Source organism: Myotis daubentonii, chromosome 16 (genome assembly GCF_963259705.1).
Source record: "Myotis daubentonii chromosome 16, mMyoDau2.1, whole genome shotgun sequence".
In the NCBI taxonomy this organism is placed as follows: Eukaryota; Metazoa; Chordata; class Mammalia; order Chiroptera; family Vespertilionidae; genus Myotis; species Myotis daubentonii.
In genome coordinates this window covers 45284745-45302730 of record NC_081855.1, presented here as the reverse complement: position 1 = coordinate 45302730, position 17986 = coordinate 45284745, and the positions used below count along the sequence as shown (strand labels likewise).

At 38.7% G+C, this 17986-nt stretch overlaps 1 protein-coding gene and 1 pseudogene across 14 annotated transcripts in view; one reads left to right on the top strand and one right to left on the bottom strand.

The window, feature by feature from the left end:
* Positions 1-1967: 1967 nt before the first annotated feature.
* LOC132218813 (large ribosomal subunit protein eL38-like) lies at positions 1968-2497 on the top strand (annotated as a pseudogene).
* Positions 2498-2707: 210 nt separating this feature from the next.
* Positions 2708-17986, bottom strand: part of MBTD1 (mbt domain containing 1) — a 49839-nt gene continuing 34560 nt past the window's right edge. For 11 of the 14 annotated variants that reach the window (XM_059670566.1, XM_059670564.1, XM_059670573.1 and 8 more), the window contains 6 exons: positions 17744-17891; positions 16799-16881; positions 16106-16340; positions 15530-15607; positions 10769-10960; positions 2708-5890 (listed from right to left, as the gene is read on the bottom strand). In XM_059670566.1, the coding sequence (XP_059526549.1) occupies positions 5772-5890; positions 10769-10960; positions 15530-15607; positions 16106-16340; positions 16799-16881; positions 17744-17891 (855 nt within the window). In that variant the 3' untranslated portion in view covers positions 2708-5771. The remainder of the gene's footprint in view (positions 5891-10768; positions 10961-15529; positions 15608-16105; positions 16341-16798; positions 16882-17743; positions 17892-17986) is intronic. The other 3 variants (XM_059670571.1, XM_059670572.1, XM_059670578.1) reach the window with 1 other exon arrangement.

Genomic DNA, 17986 nt, shown 5'->3' with positions numbered 1-17986 from the left:
ATAACTTCTGTTAGGAAACTGGTGAAAGCTAGATGCCACTTCCCTATGAAAGACTCAGTGTTACACTTTTCCCCCCCCCCCCCTTTATTTGGTTTTTCTTTACTTTTTGTTTTTCGACTTGAGTGTTACTTTTACTGCATACTGCTACACACAATGGCAAATACACTGACAGCTTGGTGTAAAAAAAATGTCAGAAGTTTAACATTTTCAAAATTATTATTCCATTTAAAATTTAATCTCGTGTTCATATACGGTACATGCTTTCACCACATTAAGTGGTAATGTTTGATGGTTAAGGTTCCATATTCCGGGGGGTGGGGGGGGGCCTGGGGATCCGCACTTTAATGTGTGCTCCCCGGTGATTCTCATGCACACTGCGGAGGTACTTGGATCCAAAGCAGTAATTAAGTGCAAGCTTACTCTGGGCCAGAACTTTACACACATGAATTCATTTTAATCTTTACAACTCTCAGGAGGTTGGTACTAAGGTCCCCATTTTACAACTGAGACACCTTACGCGACTAAGAAGGGAAGGTGTCAGACTCCAATCCGAGCAGCTGGCTTCCGATTCCATGTTCTTGGCCACTGTGCTTTACTGCCTTTACAGTTATCCAAGTGACATGAGCAAGTCCCGAGTTTGCAGGGTTAAGTGAAGTCAAATTTGCAGTGGTGAGAGCTGAGAGAAAGGAGTGGATGCTAGGACTTCATTTTGGTAGAAGTGCAAGAAAGGGTAGGCTGGTGAGATTGCAAGTACTGCCTCTGAGGGAATATAGTCAACAATAACTCTGTATGGTGCCAGGTGGGTGTGCCGGAAACATTGGGCAGACCCCTCTGTAAAGTATATTACTGCCTAACCACTAAGCTGTACACTAAAAACTAAGACAGAATACTGAATGTAGTCCTGGCCTGTGTGGCTTGGTTGGTTGGAGCATCGTCCCATGCAATGGAAGGTTGTGGGTTTGATTCCTGGTCAGGGCACATACCTGGGTTGCAGGTTCGATCCTGGTCTGGGCGTGTCGGGGGAGGTGGCCTATTGATGTCTCTCTCACATCCTGTTTCTCTTTCTCCCCGTCTAGAGTCAATGAAAACAAATTGAATGTAAACTGTAACTGCTTTGGGAGGAAGGTTGGGTTTGGGACATAATCCTATATACCAGCTGGTGTGTGAAGTGGACCACTCATGCATGTTTTCCAGAAAGCTTTTGTTTGAATACAGTAAATGCATTATGGGTGGGCAAAAGTAGGCTTACAGTTCTTCAGATAGAAAATACAATAATAAATAATAAACTGTTTCATGTACTCACAACTGTAAACCTGTCACCCACCCCTGTATTTAAAATAATTACTTTTTTTACACTCTCATCTATTTGTTGGCAGTAGGCAATCCTTATTTCTGCCTGCTTGAGAGGCCAGACACTTAATAGGCCCACAAGCGTTACTCCAGCCTCAGTAACAGTCTCTAGAGAGGAAACAGAGTCACTGTTCTCCCAATCCCAGGGGCTGGATAGATAACACAGAACTCAGCACTGACTTGTTAGGGGGAAGCACTGGTTGCTCTTAAAACACAATCCTGGGCATAAAGCACATCGGGAGAATAGCTTCCCAAGAGGCTATAATGGTTTAAAGAATATTTACATATATATCAAAGCTTGTGGGATACTAAATGTGTCCCAATCTGGGAATTCCAACTTTCTAGGGCAACTGTTCAAGCCATTTAAGGTAGGAAACGGCAGAAATTAGGTTCCGCATCTGTTTTCTTGGAATGCCTTCTATTTTTCTAAAGTGTGATTAAATAAACTCCGAAAGAGACCCAAGCCATCTCATTACTACCTTACATCCAGAAAATCCTCTACAAACTGCTTTTGCAGAAGTTGATTAATTTTCCAAAGCGTCAGTCGTTGGTAAGGAAGAGGTCCTTGTATTCTCTCGATGTAAACAGCGCCAGCTGGCTGGGACAATTTATTTACATCCTATGAACTTTGTTTAAGCGGTTAACAGAGCTTGAAACAAAAGCCCCCTAGCAAGCAAGTCACCCCTGAAACACCACGTGCCAGCTAATGTTATGCAATTCCTCTCTGGCCTCTTGGATGGTACCCAGGGAACAGGGGGGTCATCTGAGGTGCCCGTCTTACGTTCTCCGCACCTTGGAGACGGGCATCGCAAAATCGAGGCAATCAGGAACTTCCTGCTCACCGCCAGGTGAAAGGATGCCGAATATGTCAAGATCAAGAAAAAGAAAGATAATGTGAAATTTAAAGTCTGAAGCTGCAGATACTTTTATAACCTTGGTCATCACAAAGAGAAGGCAAGAACTGAAGCAGTCCCTGCCCCCAGGTTTGGCAGTGAAGGAGCTGAAATGAACCAGACTCCCTGATCTGTATTAAGATGTTAAACATTAAAAACCAAACAGAACACACACACAAATGAATACAGTAAATCCCTAAGTGGTGCACACTCACCTCTGCTTCCGCTGTGGTCGGATGCATCCTTGTCCATATATCCACCCGTGTTCTTCCTTCATTGTCGGCCAGGAGTACATTCTCTCTCTCATGGACTTCCTTCACCTCACTCAACTGCCGGGCCGTGAGGAAGAAGCTGGTCTGGCTTTCACAGGGGCCTCTGATTGCTTACAGAGGCACTCAATATTTTTAATAAAGAAAAAAACCTCTCAAAGACCAAAAAGTATTAAAGAATTGCTCAAATACAACTTAAGTTTAACATTGTTTATTTTGTGTAAAAAAGGGCAAATTTAGTGAATTATTTTCATCTTGTACACAAAGTTATAACTTTAATGCTTTCACATTCATGCTGGAAATTTGCAATTTGGTAAAAATGAAAGGAACATAAATTTCTCCGAAGAATTTTTCACGCCATTATATACACTTCCTGAGAAAGTTTCAAATACTTTCTCAATGATCACAAGTTACCAAGAAAATAAAAGATTAAATTTGTACAGATATTGGTCTATATATCAAATACATACAGAAATGATGTAAAAACCTTATGCAGTTTACTTTGACCTCTGTCCTCAAAAGACTTGCCCAGGGACAGACGCTTTTCTTTTGTATAAATGACTGTGGCTTTATTTAAAATATGAAAATCAAAGGAAGAAACCCAGTTTAATCACAGTATTTTTAAAATCCCTTCCCAATAGTAAAGGATCATTACCAAATATATAGCACCATAATACAAATATTGATGGGAGAGGGTATTCACATCACGCAAAATTAATAATAACAACAAACAAACACTGAAAACCCGTGTTAGTATCCGTAGAAAAAGAAGTTGATAACAGCTTTAGCTTTCTTCATACACAGCAAAGAAAAGGTTAAAGAATTTAAACTACCAAAAGCCCCAAATAATCCTAACAGGAAAAAAAAACAAAAACAAACCCAAGGTCAGCAGTACATTTTGAACCGTAAAAGATAATGGGGCTGAGTTGTACAACTGGAGTTATGGCTAATACAGAAATCTCCTCTGCATGAACTTACTTTCTGCTCACTGGCAGCAGGAGTTAAAGAGTCTCAACAACAAAGAGGGCTTCAGATTGTATTGAGACGTAGGAAGTCCTACCAACCTTTAACTGTGGCCATGGGATCAGGACAAGAACCACCTTCACGAATAGGCGGGAAATTAAAAAGCACTGGGAGCCTGGCTTTGCTCTAGAGCCGGAAGCTTCTAAACAAATGAGCATTTCACACAACTAATTACCAGGCTCCAAATCAAATCCCTCCTGACTAACTCAGTTCCCTACTGAGCCTCTGAGCCCAAGGTACTGGAAGAGCAAGCCATCCAACAGGCTTCTCGTGCCCATCTCATGAAATCAGAGGCCTGGGTTTAATTCACTGAGTCTGAGAATGAAGATGGTTGTAACTCCTGCTTTGGAAGTCTTCTAGGCGTTAAGTTTACGGGAAGATCCTCAAAAGTTAAAGATTTGGGAAGTGTGAGGATGTCACATTTACAGTAGGTCCCTCTCAGTAATGTTGTTTAAGATAAACATCCAGTAATCTAACGGCAGAATTTCACATATATTTGACACATGAGGATCAACTTGGCGTTGATATGATCTGCATTTATGCCCCTAAAGAGTCAGTATTAAGAAATGTTGACATGCGATTCCATACATTCTTACATTAATAAAGCAACAAATTTTACTTCCAGTAGCAACTACAAAACCTTATGTTATTAACCCCTCTTGCATAGAATGAGGTAAACCTGTGCGTATTACCAATGCTATTATTCCCAAAAGTAGAGCATTATTTTAGAAAATAAATTGCTGGTTTTTAATGTTCTATGCATTTTAAAATTCAAACAAAAATCTTACCTAAATGTCTCCTGGGGCTTTCCATGAACATTTTTTAAAGCATTCCATAGGTTGAAGGACTGTAGAGTTTAATCATTTTGATTAATTTCTAATTAGCCCTACCGATATTCCAGAGGAGATGGTCACTATCACCACTGAAGAGGCCAGGCTAAGACCCAGAAGCACTTCTAGAACAGATGCAGTAATTCCTGAGAGTTTAGTTCATGAACCTCACTGGTAAACGCTAGAGCTCTCTCATTCAGTCACAACTCAACATTAGAAAATGCAGAGAGCAAACCTTTCACCAATTTACCCTTAGATCCTTTTTTGAAAGGAAGCCATACGAATTTTAAAATAGGGAATGTTCAAAATGGTCCAAATCAGTTATTATTGTTAAAACTAATTCTGAACACAAGTAAAGACAGCTCATACTATAAAGATATATATGGAATTTTAAGAAAATTAAATTCTCTTTCAAATTAGTTTTCTAACAAATCCAGGATAGTTAAAAGCAGAGCTGGAATGATTTTGAAATCTAAACTTATTTTGGCTTTAAACAACTTTGAATTTGATTCTCCTGGTAAACATCTGTTTTGGGGTGTGGTTATACCAAGTATTATCTCACAGATGGAGGGAAGTGGCAGAGAACTAATCAAAATCCCTTTTGTGGGGTACTTTTTAGTAAGGAAAATAAAATAAACTTAGAACAATATTGCATTTTTCCCTACCCCTCAACTTGTAGAATGACATCCTGTATATCTGGTCAACCATTCCAGTTTAACACTTTAGTGTTAGGATCATTTTTATCATTTTTTTAATTAAAGGAGAACATAGAAAAGTATCCAGAGTTCTTCCAGTTTCATATAGAACTCCAAATAAATGTTCACAGAATGAAAAACATTTCTGTACAAACATTTAAAATGGCCTGCAATAAAAATGCAGACAAGCAGAATTAATCACCCTTCCATGATCCATTTGGTGACAACCCCTCCAGGAGGGGTTCAGTTGCATATTTCTGCAGCAAAGGAAGCTGGAGATGTGACTGGCCGAACTTCTAAAATCCCCAAATCTCCCAACAGGTACCAAAAAGGTTCATTTGTATTGACAGTTCACTTGCATTTACAACTATATCCTTCTTAAATCATTTCTTTCAGTCCTGCTACCTAAACTTTAATCTTACCAAAAAAGTTAGAATTTCAGTTCTTGTTAACAATGCACATAAATCCAAACGTGTAAAATATTACAAAATTCTTTCAAAATCTTCAAATACAACACAAAAATTGTTCATCTTTATAAATTGAAAAATTTCCCCCCACGACTAAAATAGTTTCCCCACCCACCTGAAAAATCCGGAACTGAAATTTTCTGTTTAGCAAAATGTCCCAGTAGAACAGCCCTGCGTACAGCTGGGTGGACTACAAATCAGTCCCGTGTGAAACCTCCCTCCCACCCTCCGTTCCTGAGCCCCCTCAGGGCTCTTGCTTGATGTAGTAGTTGGCAGAGCCATTGCTTTCCGGGTCAGATGCTCCTTGCAGGAAACTGTAGTCCTCTCCATCTATCAACTCCTCCTTCAGCTGCAATGTAGTCACTGCGTGAGAGAGACAAAGGCACGGGATGTTACGAAGCCTTTCTGGAATATTCAGGCTGCTTTTAATCTTCAGGTTCCACCAGCTTTACGGTGAAGTACAAACATTTTAATTTTCAAAATGTACTGGCAGTTAAGGAAAGTTCCAAAATAGAATACTGCATAGTGGACACTGCACAATAGATATCTTCAACAAAATAGTCCAGATAAGAGAGATCCCTAATTTGACTAGAATAATTAAAATTTTTCTTATGGTTAAGTATTCACTTTTATGTCAATGTCTATACAAACAATGCTCTATTATCTTGCATGGTCCTGAGCTATATTTAAAAACTAACACCACAATAAATATGACTTTAACATAATCTTATTAACTCCAAGGAGTACCTTTATTAAAAAGACTCCCGGTGGAAAAGAGATATAAATCTGATATACAAATACAAAGTATTACCTATAATATAAATAGAATATGAAGTATATAAATAACATACTAATAAAATAAACTGATTGTTAGGTAAAATAAAAAATTTATTGACATCAGCAATTTGAAAATAATTGGTGCAAAATGGCTAACATTACCAGTGGGCTCACTTAATAGCAGTATTGCCTACTGAGTTCTCATCTGATGATTTGCTTTTTAATGAAAAACAAAACCAAAAACAAAACAACCAACCGTATAGGCAGTCCTCAATTTACAAATAGGTCACGTTCTAATTGGTCTTTATTTTTATGGAGAATTATTTTTCAGTTTCCAATATTTTCAGTGGAGTTTAGATTTCTGGATAGCCACTCAAATCATGCTAGTCAGAAATTCTAGTGACAGAAAGGCTCTTTCTATTACATGGGCAAGGATGAAGACAAAAAAAAAATTTTCCTTGCTGGGTCCAGCACTGGTCTTTTTTTTACAGAGAGGAAGGGAGAGGGATAGAGAGTGAGAAACATTGATGAGAGAGAAACATCGATCAGCTGCCTCCTGCACCACCCCCACTGGGGATGTTCCCGCAACCAAGGTACATGCCCTTGACCGGAATCGAACCTGGGGCCCTTGAGTCCGCAGGCCAATGCTCTATCCACTGAGCCAAACCGGTTAGGGCATGGTCTTTTTAAATAAAAACATTTTTTACGGACCCAGTCCTGGGTCATTAAAATATTTTTTATGTGCCCAGACTGGGGATGAACCAGCAAGCTTTTGGTGCACGTACCGATGCCCATCCAACTGAGCCACACCAGGCAGGGCCCAGCACTGGTCTTATGCAAAAACAGCTGTTTAATTATGGGATTTTGCTAACTCTTTTTATAAGCCCCTCAAGTTAAATGGCGGTCCCTTGGCATAATTACTCAGTAACTTCCGACTGTTCTAATTCCTTTCCCTGAGAGCTACCCCTACTTCCTACAGAACTCATTCCTTCCAAAAAATCACTTTCCCATTTTTTAAATAAAAATGACCCCAGTCCTGGCCGGGTGGCTCAGCTGGCTGAAGCATCGTCCCACACGTCAAAAGGTGAAGGTTCAGTTCCTGGTCAGGGCACACACCCAGGTTGGGGATTTGATTCCCAGTTAGGGTTCGTATGGGAGGCAGGCCAGATGATGTCTCTCTCTCTTTCCCTTCCTCGCTCTAAAAAGAAAAAAAGACCTCAGCTAGGTGTGGTGTTAAAATAAGTCTTAATAACAGCCAACCTTCAAGAGTTGTGTTCAGGTTTCTTAAAATGTTATTGTTGAACCAAAATTGAGTTGGTCAAGTTTCATAGAATTTCAAGAACAGGTGATCTTGTACAACATACTCACTGGAACCTAATCCATGGTGAGCAATGCTAAGTTTCTTCGCCCAGACCTGCTAAATCAGAGGCAACAAACTGTGCTTTCCCCATCTTACCTGTGTCCCTTGGTTCATTTTAAATTTGATTATTTTGAAACCAAGAGATTTCACACAAAACCCTGGCAACATGAGACCAGCACTGGGAAGGGCTCTGTGCAGTGGGGGCGGCTGGCTGCTGCTATCTTGGCAGCACCGGCAGCACAGGGCTCCCACACCCGCGTCACCATGTCTGGCTCACAGAGGAAACCTGCTTGCTTTCTGCAGGCACAGGCTCACAGAAAAGGGAAAAAGTGCTCTGTATCCTCCATTATGGATCTTTTCATCACAATTGGAGGGGATGCGTATATATAGAATGTAAAGTGGGAACTGCTTACACAGAAAAAACAGTTGATTTATGAGGAGAATGAAGGCTCTATTTAGATGACTAGTAAGCCAACTAAGTTTTCATAGAGGAGTAAATAGTGTTATGCATAGAAAAATACCATGTCTTGATTTTAGTTACAAAAGATTAGTTTCAAAAATAATGGTCTTTGATATCTTGTTTAATAATTAAAAGAATAATTGTTACAGAGATGCCAATTCATCTTATTTTACTTTGTTACTTGTTTTGGTAATGATGTTAAAAAAACTCAATAGCCCAAAGACAGAAAAGTGAATACACTATACCCTAATAATAGCAAAACAAATACCAATCAGACTGTTGAAAGGTAAAGCAAACAAGACTATGCAGGTTTCCTTTCTTTAAAAAAGTACTTAATAAAAATGCTTTTATGAAGAATAGCAAGTATATATCCTTTAAATCTAACCAACATGCATTAATTGTTAAGGACATCTGAACAATACCATGAAAATAAACACACAAAAAGAAAAAAACAAACAAACCCCAAGTTTCATTAAAGGTGCAGTACCCACAATAAAAGGTTGATTAAAACAGTATCTTGTTATATGATGATCAGATGGCTAAATGAATGAAAAAGAATTAACGTGCTTCAAGACCAAACATGTTCCATTCAAACAGATGTTGATTTTTTAAATGCAAGAAAGGTAAATTGCGATTCTAAAGCACATCCTGAAACTATGTGCATTTATTATTAACACCAAATTTCTGGATTATGCTTCTACTCATGTTAAAATATGGAAACAATATGCTTAAAAAAAAGTAACTCAAGATAAAGGTGAAACATTCACTCAGATGTGGAATGTTCTAATGCAGTTTTTGTTTTAATGGAACCTAAAATAAAGCCTGCCTGGTATCTTCACACTAATCATTTCTCCTTTCCAGGTCGTACTCTCAATGAAGGATGGATGAAATAAAATAGATCCCGTGGCTACATCTCACTTTCTACACAAATGCGCTTTTCCTTAGCTCTATTTTTAAAAGGAGTCACTTTGCTGACTCTAGTCATTAACATTCCAGGAGATACACTAATGGGAATCACATTTTCCTAGCAAGAAGCCCGTAAATATAATAAACTCAACAGCTAATCAACCGCAGCTCTGACACAGTTTAGACATCGTAGTCCTGTTTGACCAGAGTAAGACCACATGGGTCCCACAGACGTGCTCCTGCTCAGAGGGCACTGCAGACACTGGTGGGAGAAGGAAACCACTGAGGCCTGGTTCCCACCACAGGCATCTAGCTAAGCTCCTGGGTTCTGCCAATCCCAGAAGTCGTTTCATTTTACACGAACCAGTCACTGCTCACAAAACGTGACGCCCATTTTCAAAATCAGTCTAATTCCTAAAGACAATACAATTAAAGTCCAATAAAAATTCAAATACATCCAGAGCTCACAATATCTATAGTTAATTACATACGTTGACGAAGACGATTTCCTATGTAACAAGTACAAAAAGATACAATCAAAGAGACAAAGAAGAAAGAAAACGGTAATGTTCTTTAGATAGACTTTGAAGTTTCTTCCGTTAAAGAGCAGATAAACTTGGGTTTGCAGTCCTAATCTATTACATATATATACATATATGTGTGTAATTTCCTCTCGCTATAAGGACATCAGAGAAAACAGACTGGGAAGGATCAAGATGACCTAATAACACCGTTAGGCAAAAACTAAAGAACACATCTTAAAATGGCAAAAAAACCCAAAAAAAAACCCCGCAAAAATATTACCAATCAACCAATCAAATAAATAAATTAGCAAACAGAGGAATGAGAAGAAAGCAGGTATCAGTCCCACCTTAGTTTTCAATGTACAAAAGGCATTTTAAACAATGCGGGTCAGGTAAACCACCTGATTTAAAGCAACAGTTAGGATGTGGCAGAAGATATGCCAAGGCGGACACAGCTGTGGTTCTCAGCCATCTGACCTGTGCTCACATCCACTATAGTTCATCCCACGCAAATGCAGTCTGTCTGAGTGCAAAACCTTCTGTAGTCTTCCTAACAACCTACCAACTCGCCTAACCAATTAAACTCAAATGAAATACAACTCACTTAATCTTTATACGTAAGTAAACATGAAATTATGGAAACAAATTTCACTAAAATTCAACACCAAAATTAGCCGGGTTCTGTATTTCCAAGTCCATGTAACTTCAACTAAAGATTGTGGTAAATGTTATCACCAGAACCAAGATTACACTGAAACACAAAATACATCCTTTCTAATGAATGAGATGCTATGGAATGCTATGATCAAAGCCTCTTCTTTGGATTTGATTAATCAGATAGATCCCTAATGGCACATTTCTCCCCCCAGCCCCCGTCAAGTCAAATAGAACTCTGTAAGGCAAATGTTCAACTATTTCAATGAAACCATGAACTAATCCAAGTTGCCTAACAATTCCATAAACTGAAAGTATAACTTTACCCTAATTTAAAGCTCAGAAATGGTTTATAACAAGATAAAAAACCTTCTTTCCCTGATGACTCATCTTTCACTAGGAGTGAAGTGACTATCGAGCAGGACTAGTGAAAATGAAGTTTTCAGTGGAAAGAAACGAAAAACTTAATGAGTCCGCACCTGGCATGCCAGACCTCGTCTCCCACCACCCTGCCCAGACCTGGCCCTCTGCAGTACCTGAGGTGTGAGGCCACTAGTTACCTGTTTTGAGGCTGGGACTGAACTCTTGGCTAGTGCTGGGAGGTGGGAAGGCCTCCAGGGCTGTCTGTGCTGGCAGGGTTCGATATGGAGGAGGAGTCAACTCTTCGTCACCAGAGAAGCTCCTCCGCACCCCACCTGTCATGGGCAGGCTCGACAAACTGACAGGCTTCTTCCCAATTGGCATCTTCCTCTCTAAACATCAAGTCAAACTAAAGTAAGCTTTTACTTACACGCTGGGCAAGAAAAGTGCATTATATAACTAGGAAAAGTCTTGCTGCATAGGATACTCTGAAAAGAGAACTATGCAAGATTTTTATTTCTAAAAACAAGGAGTGTGTGTGTTGGGGGTAGATAATGGGAGAGGTTATATCTAGACTTTGAGAGTCTGGTGATCCTGGTTCCTGACTCTCAGATAAATTTAAAACAAAAGAAAGCAAAATGAACGAGAGAGAGCATTACTAGTATGGAAAATGGCTGGCTAATTTCCTTCACAAAAATGTTAGCTTGAGAGGAGTTGAAAATTCTATGCAAGAGAGAGAGGGTTTAGCCTGGCTGAGTAGCTCAGTTGGTTAGTGTCGTAGTTCCGATATACCAAGTTTGTGGATTTGATCCCCAGTCAGGGCACATACAGGAATCAACCAATGAATGCATAAATAAGTGGAACAAGAAACTGATGTTTGTTTCTCTTTCTCCTTTCCTCTCTAAAAATCAATAAACAAAGTTTTATAGGTCCGACGAGCATGGCTCAGTGGTTAAGTGTGTTGACCCATGCACCGGAGGTCACAGGTTGGATTCCTGGTCAGGGAACATGCCAGGGTGTGGGCTGGATCCCCAGCCAGGGGTGCACAAAAGCAGCTGACTGATATTGACGTTTCTCTCTCATCAATGTTTCTATCTCTCCCTCCCTCTTTCTAAAATCAATAAAACTTGCTCTAGCTGGTTTGGCTCAGTGGATAGAGTGTTGGCCTGTGGACTGAAGGGTCCTGGGTTCAATTCCAGTCAACGGCACATGCCTAGGTTGTGGGCTCCATCCCCAATAGAGGGCGTGCAGGAGGCAGCTGATCAATGATTCTCTCATCATAGATGTTTCGATCTCTCTCTCTCCCTCCCTCGCCCTTCCTCTCTGAAATAAAAATATATTAAAAAATAAAATCAATAAAGACTTATTAAGTTTTCAATTGTTTTCATGGGGTAGCATTTCACTGCCCATATATGCCCAAACACCGACCTTCGGAGAGAAACAGTTTAATATATTATCTGGATGGCAGGGTTTTACTGATATGATATGTGCTCCCCCCCTAACTTTTGGTTTATAATACGCAATTTTAGAAAACACGAGTATTTCTTGGGGCCCTCTTGTGGACATTTTGAGAACAACACCATAGTTAGGGATTAGTTGAAATAGTGCCCTCTTGTGGGCAATCTGAGAACAGCACCCCAGTAAGGGATTACTTGCAATAGCGCCCTTTTTAAATTATTATTTTAAACATCTTTATTGTTGAAAGTATTACATATTCCCTCCCTTCTACCCCCATTGACCCCTTCTAGCCCGCCCTGACCCCAGACCCAGGCCTTCACCACGCTATTATTTGTGTACAATACAAGTGTGGAAAACACTTGTATTTCTTATTCTGAAGAGCAGTTCTAAAATTTAAAGCATGTTGCCTGCAAGTTCTTAAGCAATCTAATTTTTTTTTGAAATATCCTTTGGTTATAGTTTCATAAGGAAACATAAGCCTTCAAAAATTTATACAATGTTTTAATTAATAAAAAAGAAGATATTCTAAACTTTGCAAATACTGAACCAAGCATACTTCATTAGTCAGGTTGAAAGCTGAAGAATACTTACATATACCTGTGAATATAAATTGTATTTGTTTTCTTCCAGAGTATACAAATGACCCAGGCGAGGGCAATCAGAAATTATGCTTCACAAAATCAAGACTAAAAGATAAACCTAAGTCAGACTGTATTCCTATGTAAAATGATCTGGACACTAAGCTATTAGTGAGTACACATTCACCTCAACTGCCAAACTGAACTCATGTACAGCCATCATTTAGACTTTTCCTAATACACTACACACCTAGAGGTGAAAATGCCAGGACAATCTCCAACTCTACTACTACTACTAGCCCCTGAAGATGACACAGAAACAGTGCTGGTTTTCTGGCTCTTAAATGACTAAACCTTGAGGGAAAAAAGGCTTTTCAGACTGAACGGAGCACATGCACAGAACAGTCTACAGGACCCTCTTGGCAGAGTATGACTTATTTTCCAAAGGACTGGTTACGTTATCCTTTTATAGCATGGACACAGCTCATTACAAAACAAGCTAGAATAACGAAGCCAAGCAACTGTCTATTTCTGGAAGACATAAGCACTGCCAACCAATACACTGATGGATGATTCTGGATACACAAAGACCAAATAGTTATAAGAAAACAACAGAGCCAGAATATAATAATCTGTGGGCAAAGTTCAAACAAATGAAAGGTTTTGTGGCCTATCTGCTATTGATATAAATCTGAATGCAATGGGTGACTTAGGTTCCTGGACCCCAAATTCTTTCTTATTTGGTAAGTTTTATGGGGAAAATTTCTAACAAATACTTTGTTGACTAATATAAAAAAACAAAAGGAGCAAATAGTTCCCGTATAATGAAGACTGCTTCTTCTTCATTCATGTGGCACAATTCCTTATCCTCAATTCCAAAATTCCAAGTTTCTATAAAACTTTGGAAACAAAATCAGACCTCATGTGGTGATACTCTTTATAATCTTTATTTGGCCCATTTAATGTAAATATTTATATATATTCTGCTTCATAAAATGCTCCAGAGTCTGCAATGGGTGCTACATTAGTGTATACTACGCACACTATACTTTTCTAAAATCCAAAGAATTCTGAATTCCAAAACACATCTGGCCCCACGGGTTTACTAATAAGAGAATCTGAGACCATAGTTCTTCCCTTCTATGTCCAAAGGACAATTTAAAGACATTAGGTAGAAAAAAAAAGACATCAGAGATCATGCCATAACACGAGCAATTAAAAGGTTAAAGAACACATACATTTATAGCTCAATTCTTTTTTCCCAGCTAATCCAGCAATCTGATAATGTTAAATGTCACTAAAAACTGGGGTACTGATATGATCACTTCATATTTCTTCCCATGTTCCTACCACATTAAGCTCCATAAGCCAGAAACAAACCCTCCAAGTGCCACACTAGAGAGGCGTGTGAATTGTGTATACAACAGTCAGAAACTAGTTGTGAAAAATATCATCTCATAACCATTGAGTAATAAAAAACATTCTGACATTCAACATCTTGGAAAGAAATTTCTGGAATCTCAAAGTCTTGTCCAATAGAGAGAGAAAAGACAGCTCAAGCAGCCCACGCTCGTCAACCGTACAGAAAGCTTAGTGCTCACATCTACCACGGCTGGTCCACTGACCAAGTTCCTGGTGAATTCTCCCTCGTCATTTCCAGATAAATGGGAAATCACTTTGGCCGGCCTGGTCTGGCAATGCTCTCTGCAGTCTGAGTATCAAACGGCAAGCAGCTAGTGGGCAAAATAACTCTGGGCCTATGGGAAACTCATGCCTCCAATAAAGAAGAGAGGGTAAGAGACAGGCCTAGAAGTTCTCACTCCTGTGAGGCGGGTCTGGGTTCTGTGCTGGAAGGAAACCAAAGCACCAGCGCAGTGGTTGGTAGAAGTTTTCAAGTTCCCGCAGGAAGAATTATAAACCAACAACTATGACTGGGAAGGTTAGGACATATATATATTTTTTTTTAATGCTTCTTCAGTCTCCTGGTTGCTAATGAGACAGATTAGCACTTATTTGAAGTTACGGCACGTCAGCTGGGAAAAAACTGACTTAGTCTTAACCTTCAAATGTACTTTTTACTTTTAAAAATATTTTTCCATGAAAAAAATTGTATCTTAGAATGAAATATTCCATGACCATCTTCATGAAGAGAATCTGTGGCTCTCTATGGTGGAGAAAAAAGATTTTAAAAGCATCAGAGCTAGCCCTGACCGGTTGATAAAGCATCGGTCGGTGGAGTGAAGGGTCCCAGGTTCCATTCCGGTCAAGGGCATGTACCTTGGTTGCGGGCAAAACCCCAGTAGGGGGTGTGCAGGAGGCAGCTGATAGATGTTTCTCTCTCATCGATGTTTCTAACTCTTTATCCCTCTCCCTTCCTCTCTGTAAAAAAATCAGTTAAAAAAAAAAAAAGAATCAGAGCTATCAATATATTTGGCTATTAACCCCAGTAACCATTCATTGTAAGGTAAAATATAAAAAGCATATTTTAAAAAATTTTCTTAAGTTTGACTTTGCTACCCATCCACTTGAATTTCTTATAAGAACTGTTCTAGAGTTTAATTTTATAAGAGTTTTGGGTTTATTAGGCTCCAAGTCTATTATAAGCATCAAGCATCTGCTATTAAAATTTTTAAATAAAAATGTTTTTTTAAAATTAATTTCCAGTAGGTTAACATATTATTTCAAGAATCACTTGTAGATTCTATTCTTTACCATATATGTTATAATCATTTTTCTTGTCAATTAAAATATGTGGTTCTCATTATTGCAAATGTTTGCCTTTTATGGCATACTGCACCTTTAAGTGTAATACACAACGCACAGTCATCAGCTCTCACAAGGGATATCACTTTTTGTGCAAAAATACCGTGACCCCAATTGGTTAACAATTTAGGAAATGTATATAAACACCATGTGGTGACCCACTTTTCTTATGTCCTTTGTATTGCTGGGACTTAGCCTTTTTCTTCTGTTTTGATGAACCTGATTGGCTTTCTCTTGTCGCTGAAAGATAAAAGGGAAAATTGGTACAAGATAATTGCTTACCACTAACCATAGGTACAACTTAAATGAACTATCTTTACCAAGAACTGTTATACTTGTAAAATTACATGATGCTTTGAAAATAAGAGTGCTTGTTCTGATAAAACCATAAACCTCAATACCAGACAGATTCCACTATCTATTCAATAAGCTCTTACCATATTCCAGTAAATTATTGGCCTATCATTTTAAACTCATTAGAATAGGCCTACTTTAATGTCATAAGTGCTCTTACTATTGTGTTTCTATAGTCATTAGGAATCTCACTATTGAGTTTGCACGGCCATGGTACACATGCTCTAATTCTGTGATACTGTTTTTGAGTCCTAAGATCTTACCTGGCAACCAATCAGACATAGGTATATTCTTGTCCTGTGAGCTCACAAGATGAGCATTGTGAGACAGTCCACTGAAGGATTGCTGACTTACTAAAGGACACCTTTCTGTATACCAACTTACACTGTGAAGCGGGAGGCTGTAGTTGATATCCAGTTAATTGACACCACCCTACAGGATAGAGGTCAGGAGACTCACAGTCTACCCACTGGTCATATTCTTCTTCCCATCCATCAAAGTGTATCCTCAAGAGGCGATGAATGATTCGAGTTACTGTGGCTACACATATTAAACGTGGCTCCATGAGATCTACTGCTTCTAACTTCATTCCGACACGAAATCCGTGATTTGGAACATCCTGACATGGAGAAGCAAAACATTAATATTGGTGAGAAGACAAATGCATAACTCCAGTATCACTATGAGAGGGAAAGAGAGAAAGCAACATAACCACATAATGTAATTTAAACCAAAAATTCCCCAATAATTCTTCAGTCATTGAAACGTGTGAAGGGGAAGCATTTAAGAACTAGATAGGCCACGTATTCATTTTTATGTTACTCAGATTAAAAAATGAAACCCTATTTGGAAACAAGCTTCACTTCCTAGGTAAAGGAAGTATTTATATTGTTTTATTACGCTCTATTTTTTAAAATATAAATCTCAAAAAAAAAAGGAAAGAAAAAAATAACAACAACAAAAAATATATATGTAAATGTCCACTAAGAAATTCTAATAAAAGCAATGATAGTTTCTCAATAATGATGTACATTTTTGTGTACAAGTCCACATAATCATGCCATCAGTGAAATTTACCTTATTAAATAGTTTTACTGGTGCTGCAATGGAGCCAGTTTCCCTGAGGTAGTCAAACCATTTAAAAGGAAGTTTAGTGTAACCTGTGGGACACAATTGGTTTAAGTAGCAGTTCACTTAAAATTAGCATAATACTAAAAGCAGGTAACAAGCAACTCAGCACAGGCTCAGGTTTGAGGTTATAATTCTCACTCTGATACTGTTGAGTCTCACAGCTCCTCCATGTTAGAAAGGTTTTCCTTCTTTTCTAGACAGACCCTGGTATACCCACTTATCCTAACGCAAACGCGACTCTCCCTTCCTCTGGCACCACAGGAACTACAGACTTCTGCTTTCTCAACCCTAGGCTTAGAACAGTCCAGCATCTAACACCTTCCAGCGACATTCTTTTCTTTACAAGAAAGAAAACTCACTGAACAAATGCTATTTTTTATAGACATCTGGGTTTGTCCCCCCCACCCCGCCCCTTCTTTTCTTAAAAGAAAAACCATAGGCTCAGATGTTAAAATCAGAGAAGTTGTTAGTTAAGCCACGAGAGCTATTTAAGGTTCTACCTTCTTTTAAAAAGCCACATGACTTTAAAAATGGAAACTTGCCCCCTCAACACTAAAGTATCTATTTAAAAAACCAGTTAAATGTATGCAATAACCTATTGAGCTTAATCACCATTTCAACAGTGCTTGAGAATACAAATTCATATTATAAAGTATATGGATTCTCAGAAAAAATTCTATACTAACAATTTATTAAAGCTACCTGGAATATAGTGCTTTGATTTTTAGACCATCTCACAGCTCTTATGGTGTGTGCATATATTCATATATGCAATATATACACAGATATTCACACAGCAAGAAGTCTAGGGCTGTGTTAAATGTTGTAAACAGATATCACATAAAAGGAAAGCAAGAATGAAAACCCAGTATGTGTATTAGGATCAAGTACCTCTAGGTGGAGTAAGTTCAATCATGTTAATTTCACAGAAACCAACAGGGAAAATAGAAGGGGAGGTTGCATGATAACAGAACCAGTCAGATCCATCTGCTGCTTCTGAGCCATCGATCCCAATCATTAGGAATCCGTCAGCCAGCACCTTTTAAATGAAAAGAATTCCAAGTATTTGAAATTAGACACCATTATTTTTTTAAAAACATTGATTTTTACAGAGGGATAGAGAGTTAGAAACAT